The following is a 16,512-nucleotide window of genomic DNA, read 5'->3' as shown; positions in this document are numbered from 1 at the left end:
AATTGCACCCTTCCCCAGCTTCAAACAGCTGAAAATACAATATTTTTGGTTATGGAAAATATATTTCACAGCGGTTTAGATGGTACAATGATTCTCTACAGTATTCTTGCTTGTTTTGTCACATAAACTGAAATTAAGTGAACTATAAACATTTTAGCAAGTGGGAAATGACAGAGCGATTTCTGCATAGTGCATCTTTAACAAGTGTCTCACCCACTGACCCCTTCAAGTTAGACATTAAAGGACCTACTTCTCTACTACAATCAAGGATATCAGGTCACTCCTGACCCTCTCAACTTTTTCTAATGTGTGCATTTCATCTGACAGTGACAAGACTGGACCCTTTTTATTTATAATACAGAAAGGATTAGGAATAGGCAGTGAGTTAATTATTTAACTTCCTCATCATGTCACTCAAATCTTCTTGTTTCTGTAGGACCATCATGGAACATCTGGGCTGCAGTGCGATCGTGGCCTTTTGTTTCTGGAGGGCACTTATTGCAGGTGCACATCCTCCTCGATCAGTCCTGGGAGAAAGTCAACCATTTCAAAGAAACGTTCCGATGAAAGGTGATGATAATGTAGCTCTCTTCACGACAACAGACACAGGTTGGTTCCTTAAAAGGGGCGTTTATTGCCTTGCACGTCTTTTTCTCCGATGCATCCACGTCACGCCGTGAGAACTATATATTTGAATGAACACAGTAACGTTGATAAATTATACAGTACTGAAACAAAGAATACAAATGGCGCTCGGCGCGACAATACAAATGGCGCTTGGCGCTTCAATAGAAATGGCCCTTGGCGCGAATATAAACAAAGTTCTACAGGTTGAACAAAATACCTCGTTGGCTGCTTGTCCTGAAAAGAGGTTATTGAATCCTTAAAGTCCATTGAAAGTCCCTTTACTGTCTTTCTTGGCCTCTGCCATCAACAATTATAACTCAGACTAAGATCTGCTTAAGTTAGATTGCACACAGTCAATTAACAAATTCCGTAGCAGTAACACAACAGAGAACGTTAGTTCCGGGATGGAACATAAAAACACAAACAATGGCCTAATGTTAATTTTACCTGTTACATCACATTTAAACTCTTACCTATACATCAATAAATCATTTATTTTATTTACTACATCAAATAAACCATGAATTATGTATTAATCATGCATCGTGAACACAGCATCTATGTAACACCACTTACACTCCCACCAAATCACTCATTAACTTGGAACGTGGGATTTTCTTTTAAACAAAAATTATGAAAATAATTAATAAAATGTTTTAAGTCTGAATGAACGTGATGAACGTATGTGATTTAGTTAGCCTCTAGTAAGGTAACTACTTTGTGAATAGGCCTTTCAAGGTGGACTGATCTAGTGTGTGGTTTTCCTTTACCAAGTGTAGTGTCACTGACTAGTAGCTTCAGCTTTCGCACCATGCCGTCTGCACTAGGATGAGCTTCTACAACCCTGGCAAGCTTCCACTCGTTTCTTGGTTGAAGTCCTTTCAATTCCCTGACAAATTTCTGGAGCCTGGCAATGGCTCTCACTGCTCTGGACCAGTCAGAAAACTTAATGAAGCGATTCACTATTGAATTCACTTCTTTCGTCTTGACTGCGTGGACATGGGCCTTGCGAAGCTCAGGGTCGGTTGTTTCTACTTCACACACCATTTCCTCTTCACGTGGAAGACTCCGCTGCCAAAGAAAGTTGGGTCCTTTCAGCCAGTTAGACTCTTTCAGCTGAACTGCACTCAGCCCTCTTGAGGCGTAGTCGGCTGGGTTATTTTCAGAGCTGACATATCGCCATTGTTCAGGGTTTGTGCTTGATCTTATGCGTTGGATCCGGTTTGCTACAAATGTGTGAAACCCCTTGGCGTCGTTGTTCATGTAGCCAAGGACCACCTTTGAGTCCGTCCAGTAACACTCTTGCAGGTTTTCAATCTCAAGCTCTCTTTTGACGACATCACCATTACAGACTGAAGTCACAGCTGACGACAATTCAAGTCTTGGGATAGTCGTTAGTTTGGTAGGGGCTACTCTTGCCTTCCCCATGATAAGTGAGAAACTGATGTGTCCTGTTTCACTTATAGCTCGGAGATACAAACATGCACCATATCCATTGAGACTTGCATCTGAAAAGTTGTGAAGCTCGTATCGCTTGACCTCGCCAAAGCTCGATGAAAGGTAGCTTCTTGGAATCTTCAGGGCTGCAAAGTGAGGCAAATCCTTAAACCATGACTCCCATTGTGGCAGAATGTGCTCGGGGAGATCTTCGTCCCAGCTTACTTTGTCTCTGCATAGCGTCTGAAGGATCTGTTTGCCAACTAGTATGAAGGGAGCCACAAACCCCAGCGGATCATAGACGGAAGCGAATGTTGAGAGAACACCTCTCCTTGTCAGTGGATTTTCCTTAACTACGACCCTGAATTGGAATTCATCTGTTTCGACGCACCACTGAACTCCAAGTGCTCGCTCGATGTGAAGTTCTCCTAGGGCCATGTCTAGATCCTTGGTTTGGGCACGTTCTGCAAGTGGTATAGCGGCAATCACTTCTTTGTCGAGGACCTTGATTATGTCTGTTGGATTGATCTCTTTGACTTGAGTTTTGCACACAAAGTGTACTTCTCTCTTCAGCTCAACTGATGGCTGCACGGCAGGTGTCACTTGTCGCACTATGATTCTGTGACTGGTTCCTATTGCATCACCGTAGTCACTTGCTTGAGTCGAGCAGCCAACAACGCTCCAGCCGAGATCAGTTCGCTGTGCATATGGATGATTTTCTTCACCGGACAGGATCTCCCTTGGAAGAAGGGCTTGTTGACAGTTATAGCCGATCAGAAGGCCTACTTCGCAATCCAGTGGTGGTGGAATCTTGTCTGTCAATTGTTCCAGATGAGGCCATTATAGAGCTGTTTCAGCAGTTGGAATGTGCGACCTGTCTGCTGGAATGAAATCTCGTGTGAAAAGTGGTGGCAATGGGATCCTTTTCTCTAAGTTGTACCCTCTCACTTGTAGACTTGTCAGTTTCTGGCAGGGTATGACTGTTGACCTTTTAGACATTGTGGACAGCCGCAAACTGACATTCTCTTTGTTTGTGTTGAGGTCTTGGGCCACTTCATCTAGGATGAAAGTCGTATCGCTTTGTGTATCTAAGTGCGCGTAGACGAGAACTTATTGATCTGGCTGTTTTGTGGACGAGACCCAGACTGGTATGATTGAGGACGTTTGTGTGTTTAGGCCTTCTTGTATGACTCTGTTGGTAATTGCTGCTGCAGCTCTTTGGTGTCTGCTCTGTGCTTTGAGTAGTCATCTACCTTTGGAGGTGTTGACCTTTGATGTTCCTTGAACTTGTCATCATGCAAACATGTCGGGTGTCTCTTCTGACATCTTTCACATGTACTCTTGTTATCACACATTCTTGAGTGATGACCAGTCTTCAAACATCCAAAGCAAAGCTTTTCTGCTTGCACAAACTTGACACGATCTTGAACCGTCTGTTCACTGAACTTTCTGCACTTGACGAGGACATGTCCTGTTCTTTTGCAAAAAATGCATGATGGGATGTTGCTCTGTGTTGTGTTTGTGGACAGTGTCTTTGCTTGAATGGTTTGACTTCGTGGATGCTTTGGTTTCTCGCTTTCCACACTCTTGAGCGCTTGTATTGAGGATATATAGGATTGCAAGCGAGATCTGCTTCCTTCGATAGAAAGTCTACAAACCCTTTGAATGGTGGGTACCCAGCGTTTGCTTGTCTGACTTCCATCGTTTTGCGGTTCCAACTGGATACCAGCCAATCTGGCAACTTCAGCAGAATCTTTTGACTCTCATTGCAGTCATTGAGAACTTCCAATGTCTTCATGTGGGGCATTGCAGCCTCGCAGCTCTTGAGGAAGTCTTTGGCCATCCATGCAGCTTGTCTCTGAAGGACTTCCCAATTATGAATGGGTCTCCGAAACGTTTTTGCAACAGCTGCCAGGCTGAGTCGTATGCTGCTTCAGTGCCTAGTAGGAAAAATCCTTCAACAGCTTTCTTTGCGGCACCACCTAAGTACTTTCTTAGGTAATACAGCTTTTCATTCTTTGGAATGTTTTTCCTGTATTAATGTTTCGAAAGATAGCTGCTAGTCTTGAATAATGCAGGCTCTGGTGTTGGGAGACGATTGGCACTTATAGCTTCTGCTAGCATGTTGACCAGATCAGAGCTATTCTGCACTTGATGAATGGACACTGAAGTTGGTGGCGCTTGAGGTACCAATTGTGGACTTTGGGGACTAGGAGCTTGACTTGTAACTGGTAGAGGTTGAGGAATGAATGAGGGACTTGAGGCATAGAGGGCTTGCGTTGTGACTGGTAGAGATTGAGGGAGGTCTGGAGGAACTGTGAGGTTAAGAACTTGAAGTTCTCCTGCTGGTTCAATTATGCAGAAAGTCAGTTGTCTCGAAATTGTCTTCGACCTGATCGTAGACCTTTACTCAAGCTCTTGCAGCATTCAACTTCTTCACTTCCTCTAGACGTTCAAGCTTTCTACGCTTGTCTTGCATTGCCTGTTGTCTGGCTAGGTTCTCAGATTCAAATTGTGTCAGCCGCTGTTTTCCTTCAGCCTCTAGCCTTTGAAGTTATATCGCTTCCCTTTCTTGTTCATCCAACACTGCCAAAATCTCCTTGGATGCGGCAGCTTCAGCTGCAGCCTCATTTCTTTTGACTGAGTGGATGCTAGAGTGGATAGAACCACATTTTGATCGACGAGACGGTGGCCTTGATAGAGAACCTGTTGAGTCTAGGATCGAGCCAACATCAGGCCAAGGTTCTTCCTCCTCATCTGCCGTATGCCCTTTAAGTTGCCTTTCTGCCTTTTGAATGATAAATCCTGAAAGCGAAATGCACGTGTTTGGTTCAGGAGTTTGCATTCTACGTAACTCTTCATAAATGACCTGTACATCAGAACAGGTGCTTTTCATGTTCTCAATCAGCTCATTTAATTCGTCCTCAGAGGCCAAATCAGTCAATATTTCCTTGCCTATTCTTGCATGATACTTCCACTTCTCATGGATGATCCTGTACCGACGTTGTACACTCTTCAGCCTTTCTTCTTGAAGTTATTTTCCTTTCTCTGTTAGGGATCGGGTTCTTTCACTTCTTCGTAGCCTTTCCACTTCTTCTGCAGACTCTGTGTCTGTCGCGTCGGGTTGAGCAGGTGATTTGGTAATTTCACGGCATGTCTCAGTGCTTGTGTCTGACATTTTGAGATGGATGTGGTATATGTGTCTCAACGATTGAGCTTGAATTGGATTTATATTAGGCTATGGGTGAATGTAAGCTACAGTAGGCCTAAATGTGATTAGCCAGGAAGGTTAATAACTGTATGAATTCCTTAACTGTGTGAAGACTAGGTGGGTAGCCTAACTTCTAAATTTAACTTCAATATTGCATCAAGATAACTATCAGCATTTAAATTTAGCTAGACTTCAAGTTGACTTCAACTTCAAAATAAGATTGAAAATTACTTTGGTACAAATAAACTTAGTATAAACCTTAATCACAGAATGAATATGCGTATAATGCATTAAATCACGTATCACTTCACATAATAAAATAATTTCACATCAGTGGAGGTACCCTTTAAACTTTGCTTAAATTGCCCTTTAAGCTTGGCTAACACCACTTTTCATAAAACACTCATCTTAATTTCAATTTATGATTATCCTTTATCTTTACTCAAAACGTGTTCACTTGCTTATGGAGTTAAGTTTCCCTTTAAATCTCGTAACACGTAACAACCACAAACACCAGCACATTCTTATCCCCAAAACATGTAGGCTAAGCACAGTATGTAAGATTCATAGAGCTGAGTCCTTAGTTGCAATTTCCAAGTTGAACCACTTCTCATCCCACCTTAACTTGAATGTTGTGGTAGAGTGCTTTTGGCCTGAAAAGTTGCGCTTTCAACACAGTCCAATCACCGTTGCTTGCAGTCGCTATGCCGACAATGTCATGGGCTTTGCTTATCTGATCTGCTGGATCTTCGTTGCGTCGTTACCCGCGGCGGTCTTGTTGTCTCTCCTACCTGTGTTGAGCAGGCGAGTTCTCACTGTAGCTCTCTTCACGACAACAGACACAGGTTGGTTCCTTGAAACGGGCGTTTATTGCCTTGAACGTCTTTTTCTCCGATGCATCCACGTCACGCCGTGAGAACTATATATTTGAATGAACACAGTAACGTTGATAAATTATACAGTACTGAAACAAAGAATACAAATGGCGCTCGGCGCGACAATACAAATGGCGCTTGGCGCGACAATACAAATGGCACTTGGCGCGAATATTTATAAACAAAGTTCTACAGGTTGAACAAAATACCTCGTTGGCTGCTTGTCCTGAAAAGAGGTTATTGAATCCTTAAAGTCCCTTGAAAGTCCCTTTACTGTTTTTCTTGGCCTCTGCCATCAACAATTATAACTCAGACTAAGATCTGCTTAAGTTAGATTGCACACAGCCAATTAACAAATTATGTAGCAGTAACACAACAGAGAACGTTAGTTCCGGGATGGAACATAAAAACACAAACAATGGCCTAACGTTAATTTTACCTGTTACATCACATTTAAATTCTTACCTATACATCAATAAATCATTTATTTATTTACTACATCAAATAACCCATGAATTATGTATTAATCATGCATCGTGAACACAGCATCTATGTAACACATCTATAACCTTGCCTCAACAAACAGTAAGTAATTCACTGTCAACAGACAAATACATGCATTTGATTCGTCTCATTCTCACAGCAAATTCACTAGTGTACCTTTAATTCAGGGTCGGCGTCAGAACGAATCAGTTGGACGGGCCTTTGATAGCCATAGGCGGGCATGTTTTTTCACCGGACCCCCTATGTGTGCACGCGCTTGCACGTTCACATTTTTTTTTTTATGGCGGTTGAAGTAAAGACCATAGGCAGCTCGTGAGTTTCAAGTTTGGAGAAGCTTACAATTTATCCTACCATTTCTACCGATCTGCGTGAAAGTTATGATTATTTTTGTATGCGCATTTTCGTGGAACAGTTTAATTTCAATAATAATAACGTTTTCGTTTCTCAAAATCATTGACACATGGTTAATCATATAAAAATCTGAAGTAAAATGATAAAAATCTAAAAGTTAAAATTCAACTAAGGGGAGAGCACCAGCCTCTGCCATATGGACACATTAGCTAGGTTTCCATCCAATTGGCGCCAGATTTTCATGCGACTATTCTAAAATCGACATAAAAACTATTTGTGAATTTTCCCACCAGAGATGCTTCCATCAAATTGACTTGTTGCAGATAAAAGGCAGTGCGTGATGACGTAGTGCAGATAAAAATACATTTTGCGGTAAATTCCCAAGTACCGAATAAAAAATACAAGTTCAATGGGTTTCCTTCGCATTTTCAACTCTACTGATGGTTTTCTCACCAAAAATGTTGCGTTATATAGCGAGTGTGCCCACTCTGGTATTGGCACGTGAGCTCACACATATAGCCTACATGATTAGATTTTTATGAACAAAAGAGCAAGATTATTTTTATTTATCAAACAGCAGGCAAGCATCGATGATCATGTCACCAGAATAAGACCCTCGATATTTATTGGAAAGGAGCATCAAGCTCATCACCTTGCACTTTCACCACCATGTGAAGTTCATCATAATTTATTTAATCAGTAGCCTAGTGAACGGCATACTTTCTTGATGAATCGTAGTGGGAGGACCACACAACATGTCATGGCGTAACTTCAAGTTTACTTCGATATGATGGTTATTATATCAAAAGCGTTTCCACCGACATTTCCCGCATAATTCATTTTACTGATACAAAAAGATCTCACCTTGTCTAGCTTATTTTGTTTTGTCGACATTTGGAAAGTTTCCATCGGGCTTGTCATGACATTATTTATCCAACATGCACTTTACTTGCATAAAAAGGTTGGATGGAAGCCTGGTTATTGATACACTGTGCTCCATTGGCGGCTAAAGAAATGAGCGCATAGAACTCAGAGATAGCCTATGGGCCAATGCAGCACTAGGCCTATAACTTCCATCATCAACTAAGTAAAATACAGTACATAGGCCTAAAGCCGACAAATAAAAACAGTATAAAATATCCTGATGAAAATGCTGGTTCTTTCAATCACATTAATCTCTCTACTCCACCTGTCTACCTCCCTTTCTATCTGTCTTGACTTGAGCTATTGCTAGTTAAGTGCAACATTGTATCAAATCATCAACTGAATCCGGCCCTGTCGCTAGCGAACTTGCAACATTGTATCAACTAGCCTATTCCGGACCCTCAAGCGTTTCCCGCGCCAGTGAGCTCTGGACAGATGTGTTTTTTTAAGCGTTTTCAAGCGTTTCCACTGGATATATGGGCTCATCAGATCATGATATTTTGCTCTTTCACACCGAGGCTTGGTGATTATCGAGGCCGTGAGTGTTGGAAAGATTTATGAAATACTGAGGAACTATCATTTGCAATGTATGTTAAAAAAAAGACTTAATTTACTATGTGTGAGGTGAAGTAAAAATGACGGAGAACCTCAGCTTATTAGTGGTGGATGTGGTGAGTTAAGACAATCAGAAATCAGACATTGCCAAATGGGCACCAGGTAGGCCTACTTTTACGCATACGCAGGCGCGTCCTCCCTCAACGTTATCAGGACAGAGAAACCAGACACATGCTCATTGCTCAAGGAGCACTCCAAACAAAAGACAATGAAAAATGAAAAGATTCAAATCAACCAAAACTTGTTACTCACAAATGTAGCATGTTGTGAACTCTACAAACAATATTTCCCCTCCGAGAATGAGAATGGTAAATTATTGTAATTAATACATGCATTAACAGAAATGTATGTAACCAAATGAAGAGGGATTAATAGTACATTTACTAGGCCTACTGGTAACATATGTAATGGAGAATTGATCAACAATAAACCATCAACGGGCAAATAATTCACACAATGAAACAATGAATGGGCAAGAATTGGCGGGAGACAGCTGAGCGCATTCTGGAGAGCTGAGTGCATGCATTCTGGAGCGAGACACGCCATATCGTCGCCATACATCCCTCCCCCTTGTTCCAAAATGTTTTATTATACTCAAGACACATTATCTTCACACATATTTTAAATTAAGCCGCAACTTAATTAGCTAGACATATTGCCACGTGCGCTGCCCAAATAGCTGGATTCCCAAATAGGCATTGGCCTACACACTTGTGATTTGAAACAATCCACAGCCATTTTAAAAGAAGCTAATGGTCCTCTGTGGTTAAGTTATGCTCTCTGGTGAAGTACTTTGAATGTTTTTATTTAGACAGGAGTAATTATATAATTTTGGCAAAACATCAATTTACTTTAGGGGAAGCCAGCATCCTAACAGTGCACTGTGCACCCGCCAACTTTCCTTTCCAATTCACGAGAGGCTGAAACCAGAGATCTGTATATAATGACGAGATGCTCATGTCTCCACCCTAACAATGGGAGTTGTTGGCCCAAAGGCGGGAAGGCAGATGACAAGTTTAGGTCTGCAGATTATGCCCATAGCAACCCATTGTGCTTATTCTGTAAAGATTTTTGTGAGAGTGTGCCCTCTCGCTTCTCCTCTTCTTCTCTGCTGAAACTCTCACCAGAGAACGCAACCGAGTGAGCGAAACAGCGCCCCTCTGTCTTACTACGTGTAGTCAATGTATCTGATACTGCCTGGACAGAAATAATATTACATGCCATACTCTTTTGGTCCAGACAGCAACAAATACATGGTCTACACATACTGAGACAGAGGGGCTCTGTTTCGCTCGCTCGGATGCTTTATCTGCGTCTCGGTAAAATCAATCTATATCAATATTTCAATAGTTTATTTGGACGTGCAAGGAGGTAGGTAGAGCGGGCCCCCTTAAGGCCGCCCATAAAGCCAGCCCAGGTTACATTTAATGCCTACGCAGAGTACATATAAGGCCCACTAATCCAATGTTAAATTAACACTTTTTAGAGTTAAAAATAACACTGTTTCAGTTTACTGACATACCTTGACGCATTAGCTTTATGTTTTGGTATAGGCTACATACAGTATTAGTTTGGACAAAGTGAAAAAATAAACATACAATGTTCAGTAACTCTTTAATAATAATTAAATTACTATAAATATGCTTATGTTCCAATTTCCACACTAGCATACCACCTAGGGTGCTTGCTCAATACATTGCTTCAATCTATGTAGTATGCTAGTGTGGTGGGTATTTGGTAAATTCTCTGGATATTATCAGAATTTACCCCATTCTCCTGTCCCCTGCATCCCACAGCTGTTAACTCCACCAAGGCTGGTCCCCCTAGTGGGGACGTTAACTCCAACACCTGGCCCTACCTGGCTGCAGCGCTGGCCACCGCCCTGACCATCTCCCTGTTCATCGTGGTGGCCGTCAAGTGCCGCCTCTTCCACCGCTACCTAGCCAGCTACCGCCACTCGTTGCTCCCCGAGGGGGACACAGCCAGCCAGCACAGCCCAGACGAGGTGACCTTCCCTGGGCACGGCATGGTGGGCAGAGGAGGTGGAGGTAATGGGACCCACCGAGGGTTGGATACTGATGACGACGATGGCTTCATAGAGGATAATTACATCCAGGCCAGCGAGAGGGCGAGGGCAGAGAGTCACGAGGACGAAGGGATGGAAGGAGAGGTGGTGGAGGATAGTGATGATGATCTTCAGTTCACCATTGGGTGATTTTAGGACTGGTTGAAAATTATTATTTACAGTTGATTGGGTGACAGTGGTGGGTTCACTTCACAGAATCCCATGCTGTCCAGACCAGACCTGGGTTCATATAATATTTGTTTGCTTTCAGATGCTTCAGCTGTGCTTAATTAAGCTTGTGTGTCACCCTAAAGTGAAAAAACCCGCCCTCCAGGTGAAACAGGCACTCCAGGCAGTCTCAATCAAACACTCAACATATTTGAAAGAAAACTATTACTATTTGAATCCTGGTCTGGTGAGAATATGTTGAAAGATGAAATATACTGAGAAATGATCATGGTCCCATTTTAAACAAACAACAACCTATTAAGGCTTTATAGAACATTCATAAAATCTTCATAAATACTACACTGAACAAAAATATAAACACAACATGCAACATGCGCAATTGAGTTACAGGAAATCAGTCAATTGAAATAAATTCATTAGGCCCTAATCTATGGATTTCACATGACTGGGAATACAGATCTGTTGGTCACAGATACCTTAAAAAAAAAAAGGTAGGGGCGTGGATTAGGAAACCAGTCAGTATCTGGTGTGATCACAATTTGCCTCATGCAGTGCGACATCTCCTTCGCAGAGAGTTGATCAGGCTGTTGATTTTGGCCTGTGGAATGCTGTCCCACTCCTCTTCAATTGCTGTGCAAAGTTGCTGGATATTGGCGGGAACTGGAACACGCTGTTGTACACGTTGATCCAGAGCATCCCTAACATGCTATGTGGGTGACATGTCTGGCAAGTATGCAGGCCATGGAAGAACTGGGACATTTTCAGCTTCCAGGAATTGTGTACAGATCTTTGTGACATGGGGCCGTGCATTATCATGCTGAAACATGAGGTGATGGCAGCGGATGAATGGCACAACAATGGGCCTTAGGATCTCGTCACAGTATCTCTGTGCATTCAAATTGCCATTGATAAAATGCAATTGTGTTCGTTGTCCGTAGCTTATGCTTGCCCATACCATAACCCCACCGCCACCATGGGGCACGCTGTTCACAACGTTGACATCAGCAAACCGCTCACCCACACGACGCCATCTGCCCAGTATGTTGACTCCAATTCTTCCCGCAGTTGTGTCAAGTTGGCTGGATGTCCTTTGATACACACAAGAGCAGTTGAGCGTGAAAAATCCAGCAGCGTTGCAGTTCTTGACACACTCAAACCCGTGCGCCTGGCACCTACTACCATACCCCGTTCAAAGGCACTTAAATATTTTGTCTTGCCCATTCACCCTTTGAATGGCACACACACAATCCATGTCGCAATTGTCTCAAGGCTAAAAATCCTTATTTAACCTGTCTCGTCCACTTCAACTACACTGATTGAAGTGGATTTAAGTGACATCAATAAGGGATCATAGCTTTCACCTGGGTTCACCTGGTCAGTCTATGTCATGGAAAGACCTAATGTTTTGTACACTCAAATAATTTGTAAGCAAATACATAAATTAATTATGATATAATTAGTTGATGTTGAGAGGTTACTTGAACTCTGTGAAGCATTTATTTGGGCTGCAATTTCTGAGGCTGGTAACTCTAATGAACTTATCCTCTGCAGCAGAGGTAACTCTGGGTGTTCCTTTCCTGTGGCGGTCCTCATGAGAGCCAGTTTCATCATAGCGCTTGATGGTTTCTGCGACTGCACTTGAAGAAACTTTCAAAGTTCTTGGAATGTTCTGTAGACTGACCTTCATGTCTTAAAGTAATGATGGACTGTCGTTTCTCTTCGCTTATTTGAGCTGTTCTTGCCATAATATGGACTTGGTCTTTTACCAAATAGGGCTATCTTCTGTATACCCCCCTACTTTGTCACAACACAACTGATTGGCTCAAACACATTTAGAAGGAAAGAAATTCCACAAATTAACTTTTAACAAGGCACACCTGTTAATTGAAATGCATTTAAGGCCTCCTGTAGCTCAGTTGGTAGAGGTTGGCGCTTGCAACGCCAGGGTTGTGGGTTTGTTTCCCACGGGGGGCCAGTATGAAAAATGTATGCACTCACTAACTGTAAGTCGCTCTAGATAAGAGCGTCTGCTAAATTACTAAAATGTAAATGTAAATTCCAGGTGACTACCTCATGAAGCTGGTTGAGAGAATGCCAAGAGTGTGCAAAGCTGTCATCAAGGCAAAGGGTGGCTACTTTGAACAATCTCAAATATAAAATAGATTTTGATTTGTTTAACACTTTTTTGGTTACAACATGATTCCATATGTGTTATTTCATAGTTTTGATGCCTTCACTATTATTCTAAAATGTAGAAAATAGTAAAAATAAAGAAAAACCCTGGAATGAGAAGGTGTGTCCAAGCCTTTGACTAGTACTGTACATTGTTGGATTTAACACAATCCACACTTATATGGCATGCCGTTTGCTTATTAATGATTTATATGTCACCCTTATAAAGGTTTTATGAAGTCTTTATAAAGACTTAAAAGTTATGTTTCGTTTAATGTTGGACTTTTCTCAGGTGTGGGACTAAATGAGCCACTCTTCATTAATGTGCTTTGGGCTCATCGGATGAGAAGTGCTTTTAAATGTAAATGTAGTTGATTATTAGTATCGTAAGGATGATGCAAATGTTATTGTTTGATATGCAATGATTTTCATTTTCTGAAAACACCCCGCAATGCAGATGATCTGTTTGTAAAAACAACATATCCTTGATTTTTAGGAATTTACAGTGCCTTCAGAAAGTATTCAGACCCCTTGACTTTTTCCACATTTTGTTGTGTTACAGCCTGAATTTAAAATTGTTTAAATTGATATTATTTGTCACTGGCCTACACACAATACCCCATAATGTCAAAGTGGAATTATGTTTTTCAAAATGTTTACAAATTATTTAAAAATGAAAAGCTGAAATGTCTTGAGTCAATAAGTATTCAACCCCTTTTTATTATGGCAAGCCTAAATAAGTTCAGGAGTAAAAATGTGCTTAACAAGTCACATAATACGTTGCATGGACTCACTCTGTGTGCAATAATGTTTAACATTATTTTTTAATGACAACCTCATCTCTGTAGCCCACATATACAATTATCTGAAAGGTCCCTCAGTCGAGCAGTGAATTTCAAACAAATTCAACCAAAGACCAGGGAGGCTTTTCCAATGCCTCGCAAAGGGCACCTATTGGTAGATAAGAAAAAAAAAGCAGATATTGAATATCCCTTTGAGCATGGTTCAGTTATTAATTACACTTTGGAGGGTGTATCAATATACCCAGTCACTACAAAGATACAGGCGTCCTTCCTAACTCAGTTGCCGGAGAGGTATTTCACCATGAGGCCAATGGTGACTTTAAAACAGAGTTTAATGGCAATATAGGAGAAAACTGAGGATGGATCAACAACATTGTAGTTACTACACAATGCTAACCTAATTGACAGAGTGAAAAGAAGGAAGTCTGTACAGAATAAAAACATTTGACAACATGCTTCCTGTTTGCAATAAGGCACTAAAGTAATACTGCAAAAAATTTGCAAAGCAATTACATTTTTGTCCTGAATGCAAAGAGTTATGTTTGGGGAAAATCCAATACAACACATTACTGAGTACCACGCTCCATATTTTCAAGCATAGTGGTGGCTGCATCATGTTATGGGTATGCTTGTAATCGTTACAGACTGGGGAGTTTTTCAGGATAAAAAATTAACGGAATGGAGCCAAGCACAGGCAAAATCCTAGAGGAAAACCTGGTTCAGTCTGCTTTCTGCCAGTCACTGGGAGATGGATTCACCTTTCAGCAGGATAATAACCTAAAACACAAGGCCAAATCTGCACTGGAGTTGCTTACCAAGAAGACAGTGAATGTTCCTGAGTGGCCGAGCTCCAGTTTTGACTTAAATCTGCTTGAAAATATATGGCAAGACTTGAAAATGGTTGTCTAGCAATATCAACAACCAATTTGTCAGAGCTTGAAAAGAATAATGGGAAAATATTGTACAATCCAGGTGTGAAAAGCTCTTAGAGACTTACCCAGAAAGAATCTCAGCTGGAATCGTTGCCAAATGTCATTCAAACGTGTATTGACTCGGGTGTGAATACTTATGTACATTTCTAAAAGCATGTTTTCACTTTGTTATTATGGGGTATTGTGTGTAGATGGGTTAGAAAAAGTTTGAACTCAGGCTGTAACAAAGCAAAATGTGGAATAAGTCAGGGGTATAAATACTTTCTGAAGGCACTGTATATAGTCTTTTGACACTTTTTATATAATGTAAATGTTTTGTTGTGTTCAAGATGCGAGATCCATTAAACACTGATGTTGTTTTGTTAGTCCTTCAAAATGAACAACACTTGTATGTAACCATTGATATTGATAACTTTATTATAATCTACTTGGTAAAGAAATTATAGAAATGTGGCTTATGTACAAAAAACACATTTTCAGTCATTTTCTTTGCCACTATTTCATCATTGATGAAGAATTAAGACAATAAGTCTCATGGAGAAAAGATTAACCTTAGGTTGTTCTCATCAGCCGTCTACAGTTCTCAGGTTGATAAACAATGTCACTTTTTTCTCAGCATTTCGTTAAAAACAGCAGAATATACAATCTATACAGACAGATTGACCTGTAGATGTTGAGTCCATATCATAGTTGTAAAAATGTTGATATTCATCTGATACAGTACATACAAAATATATGTACGGACAGCTTAGAACAAGTGCTGCTGAGACTGAGGCTGTCCTAATATGGACATCGCAACCATCCCTGCATTTGGTCTTATATTTTACACATAACTGTTAATTAGAAAGACTACCAGTGCTTAATTTGAGACGAATCCTGCCAGAACAGGATCTAGCACCTCTCATTTTTGGACTGTTTCGTTCCGGAACCTATTTGGCAGGATTTGGTACCTCTTGTGGCATGACAAATAACTTTCACTGTTTGCAATGTAAAAATTCGAATAAAAGCGATCTGAGTTAATTCGAGTTGCCTTCTCATTAATTTTCCTGCGCCCTAAAAGAAGTATGTTAATAATTAGATTTTCAGCCTGCGCCTTATAGGCTATTCTAAGAATTTATTCAGGTTGGGCCGGCCGGGCTTAGGTTTGCGCAACACTGTAGCCTATGTTTGAGACCAACGCATGGCCGTTGCTGTGGTGAGAGAGAGAAGCACGCCTGTAGCCTATCTCTCACAGAACTAGAATGAGATTAACTTTCTATGATCTCTCTCCCTCTCTCTTGTGTGTCACCCTAAAGTGGAAAGACCCGCCCTCCAGGTGAAACAGGCCCTCCAGGCAGTCTCAATCAAACACTCAACATATTTGAAAGAAAACAATTACTATTTTAATCCAGGTCTGGTGAGAATATGTTGAAAGATGAAAGATACTGAGAAATGATCATGGTCCCATTTTAAACAAACAACAACCTATTAAGGCATGAGCCTGCAACTCTCATCTCTCCAGCATTGTACTTCATCATTTGTTTGTTCAATTATTTAATATGACCATTTTCCCTTATAGATTCAGCACCCCTGATAAATTGAAATAAATGTGCCAAAGTTATAGAATTACTGCTGTCTGTACAGAAAGAAATGAAATAATTCAGAATACTACTCCATTTGAAAAGAGAAGACTAATCTGTCTGTGGGCTGCCAAAATATTTGATCAACTTTCAAATAGGCCTATTGAGCGAAGAGCATTGTTTTACAAAGTAAAATAAGAAAGAGATGGGCTTTTGCCACGAGTGCACATCAGTGGGTTAGTCAGTGG

At 41.0% G+C, this 16,512-nt stretch overlaps 1 protein-coding gene across 1 annotated transcript; it reads left to right on the top strand.

Moving 5' to 3' along the window:
- The first annotated feature begins 543 nt into the window (after positions 1 to 543).
- On the top strand, positions 544 to 11,283 carry LOC311150698 (type III endosome membrane protein TEMP-like). Its single transcript, XM_084188208.1, has 2 exons — positions 544 to 609; positions 10,341 to 11,283. The coding sequence occupies exons 1-2, from the start codon at positions 564 to 566 to the stop codon at positions 10,757 to 10,759; spliced, it is 465 nt and encodes a 154-aa protein (XP_084044334.1). The 5' UTR covers positions 544 to 563; the 3' UTR covers positions 10,760 to 11,283.
- Positions 11,284 to 16,512: the final 5,229 nt, after the last annotated feature.

The sequence above is a fragment of the Coregonus lavaretus genome, assembly GCF_964263955.1.
Source record: "Coregonus lavaretus genome assembly, chromosome: 23".
In the NCBI taxonomy this organism is placed as follows: Eukaryota; Metazoa; Chordata; class Actinopteri; order Salmoniformes; family Salmonidae; genus Coregonus; species Coregonus lavaretus.
This window is presented reverse-complemented; position numbering and strand designations above follow the sequence as displayed.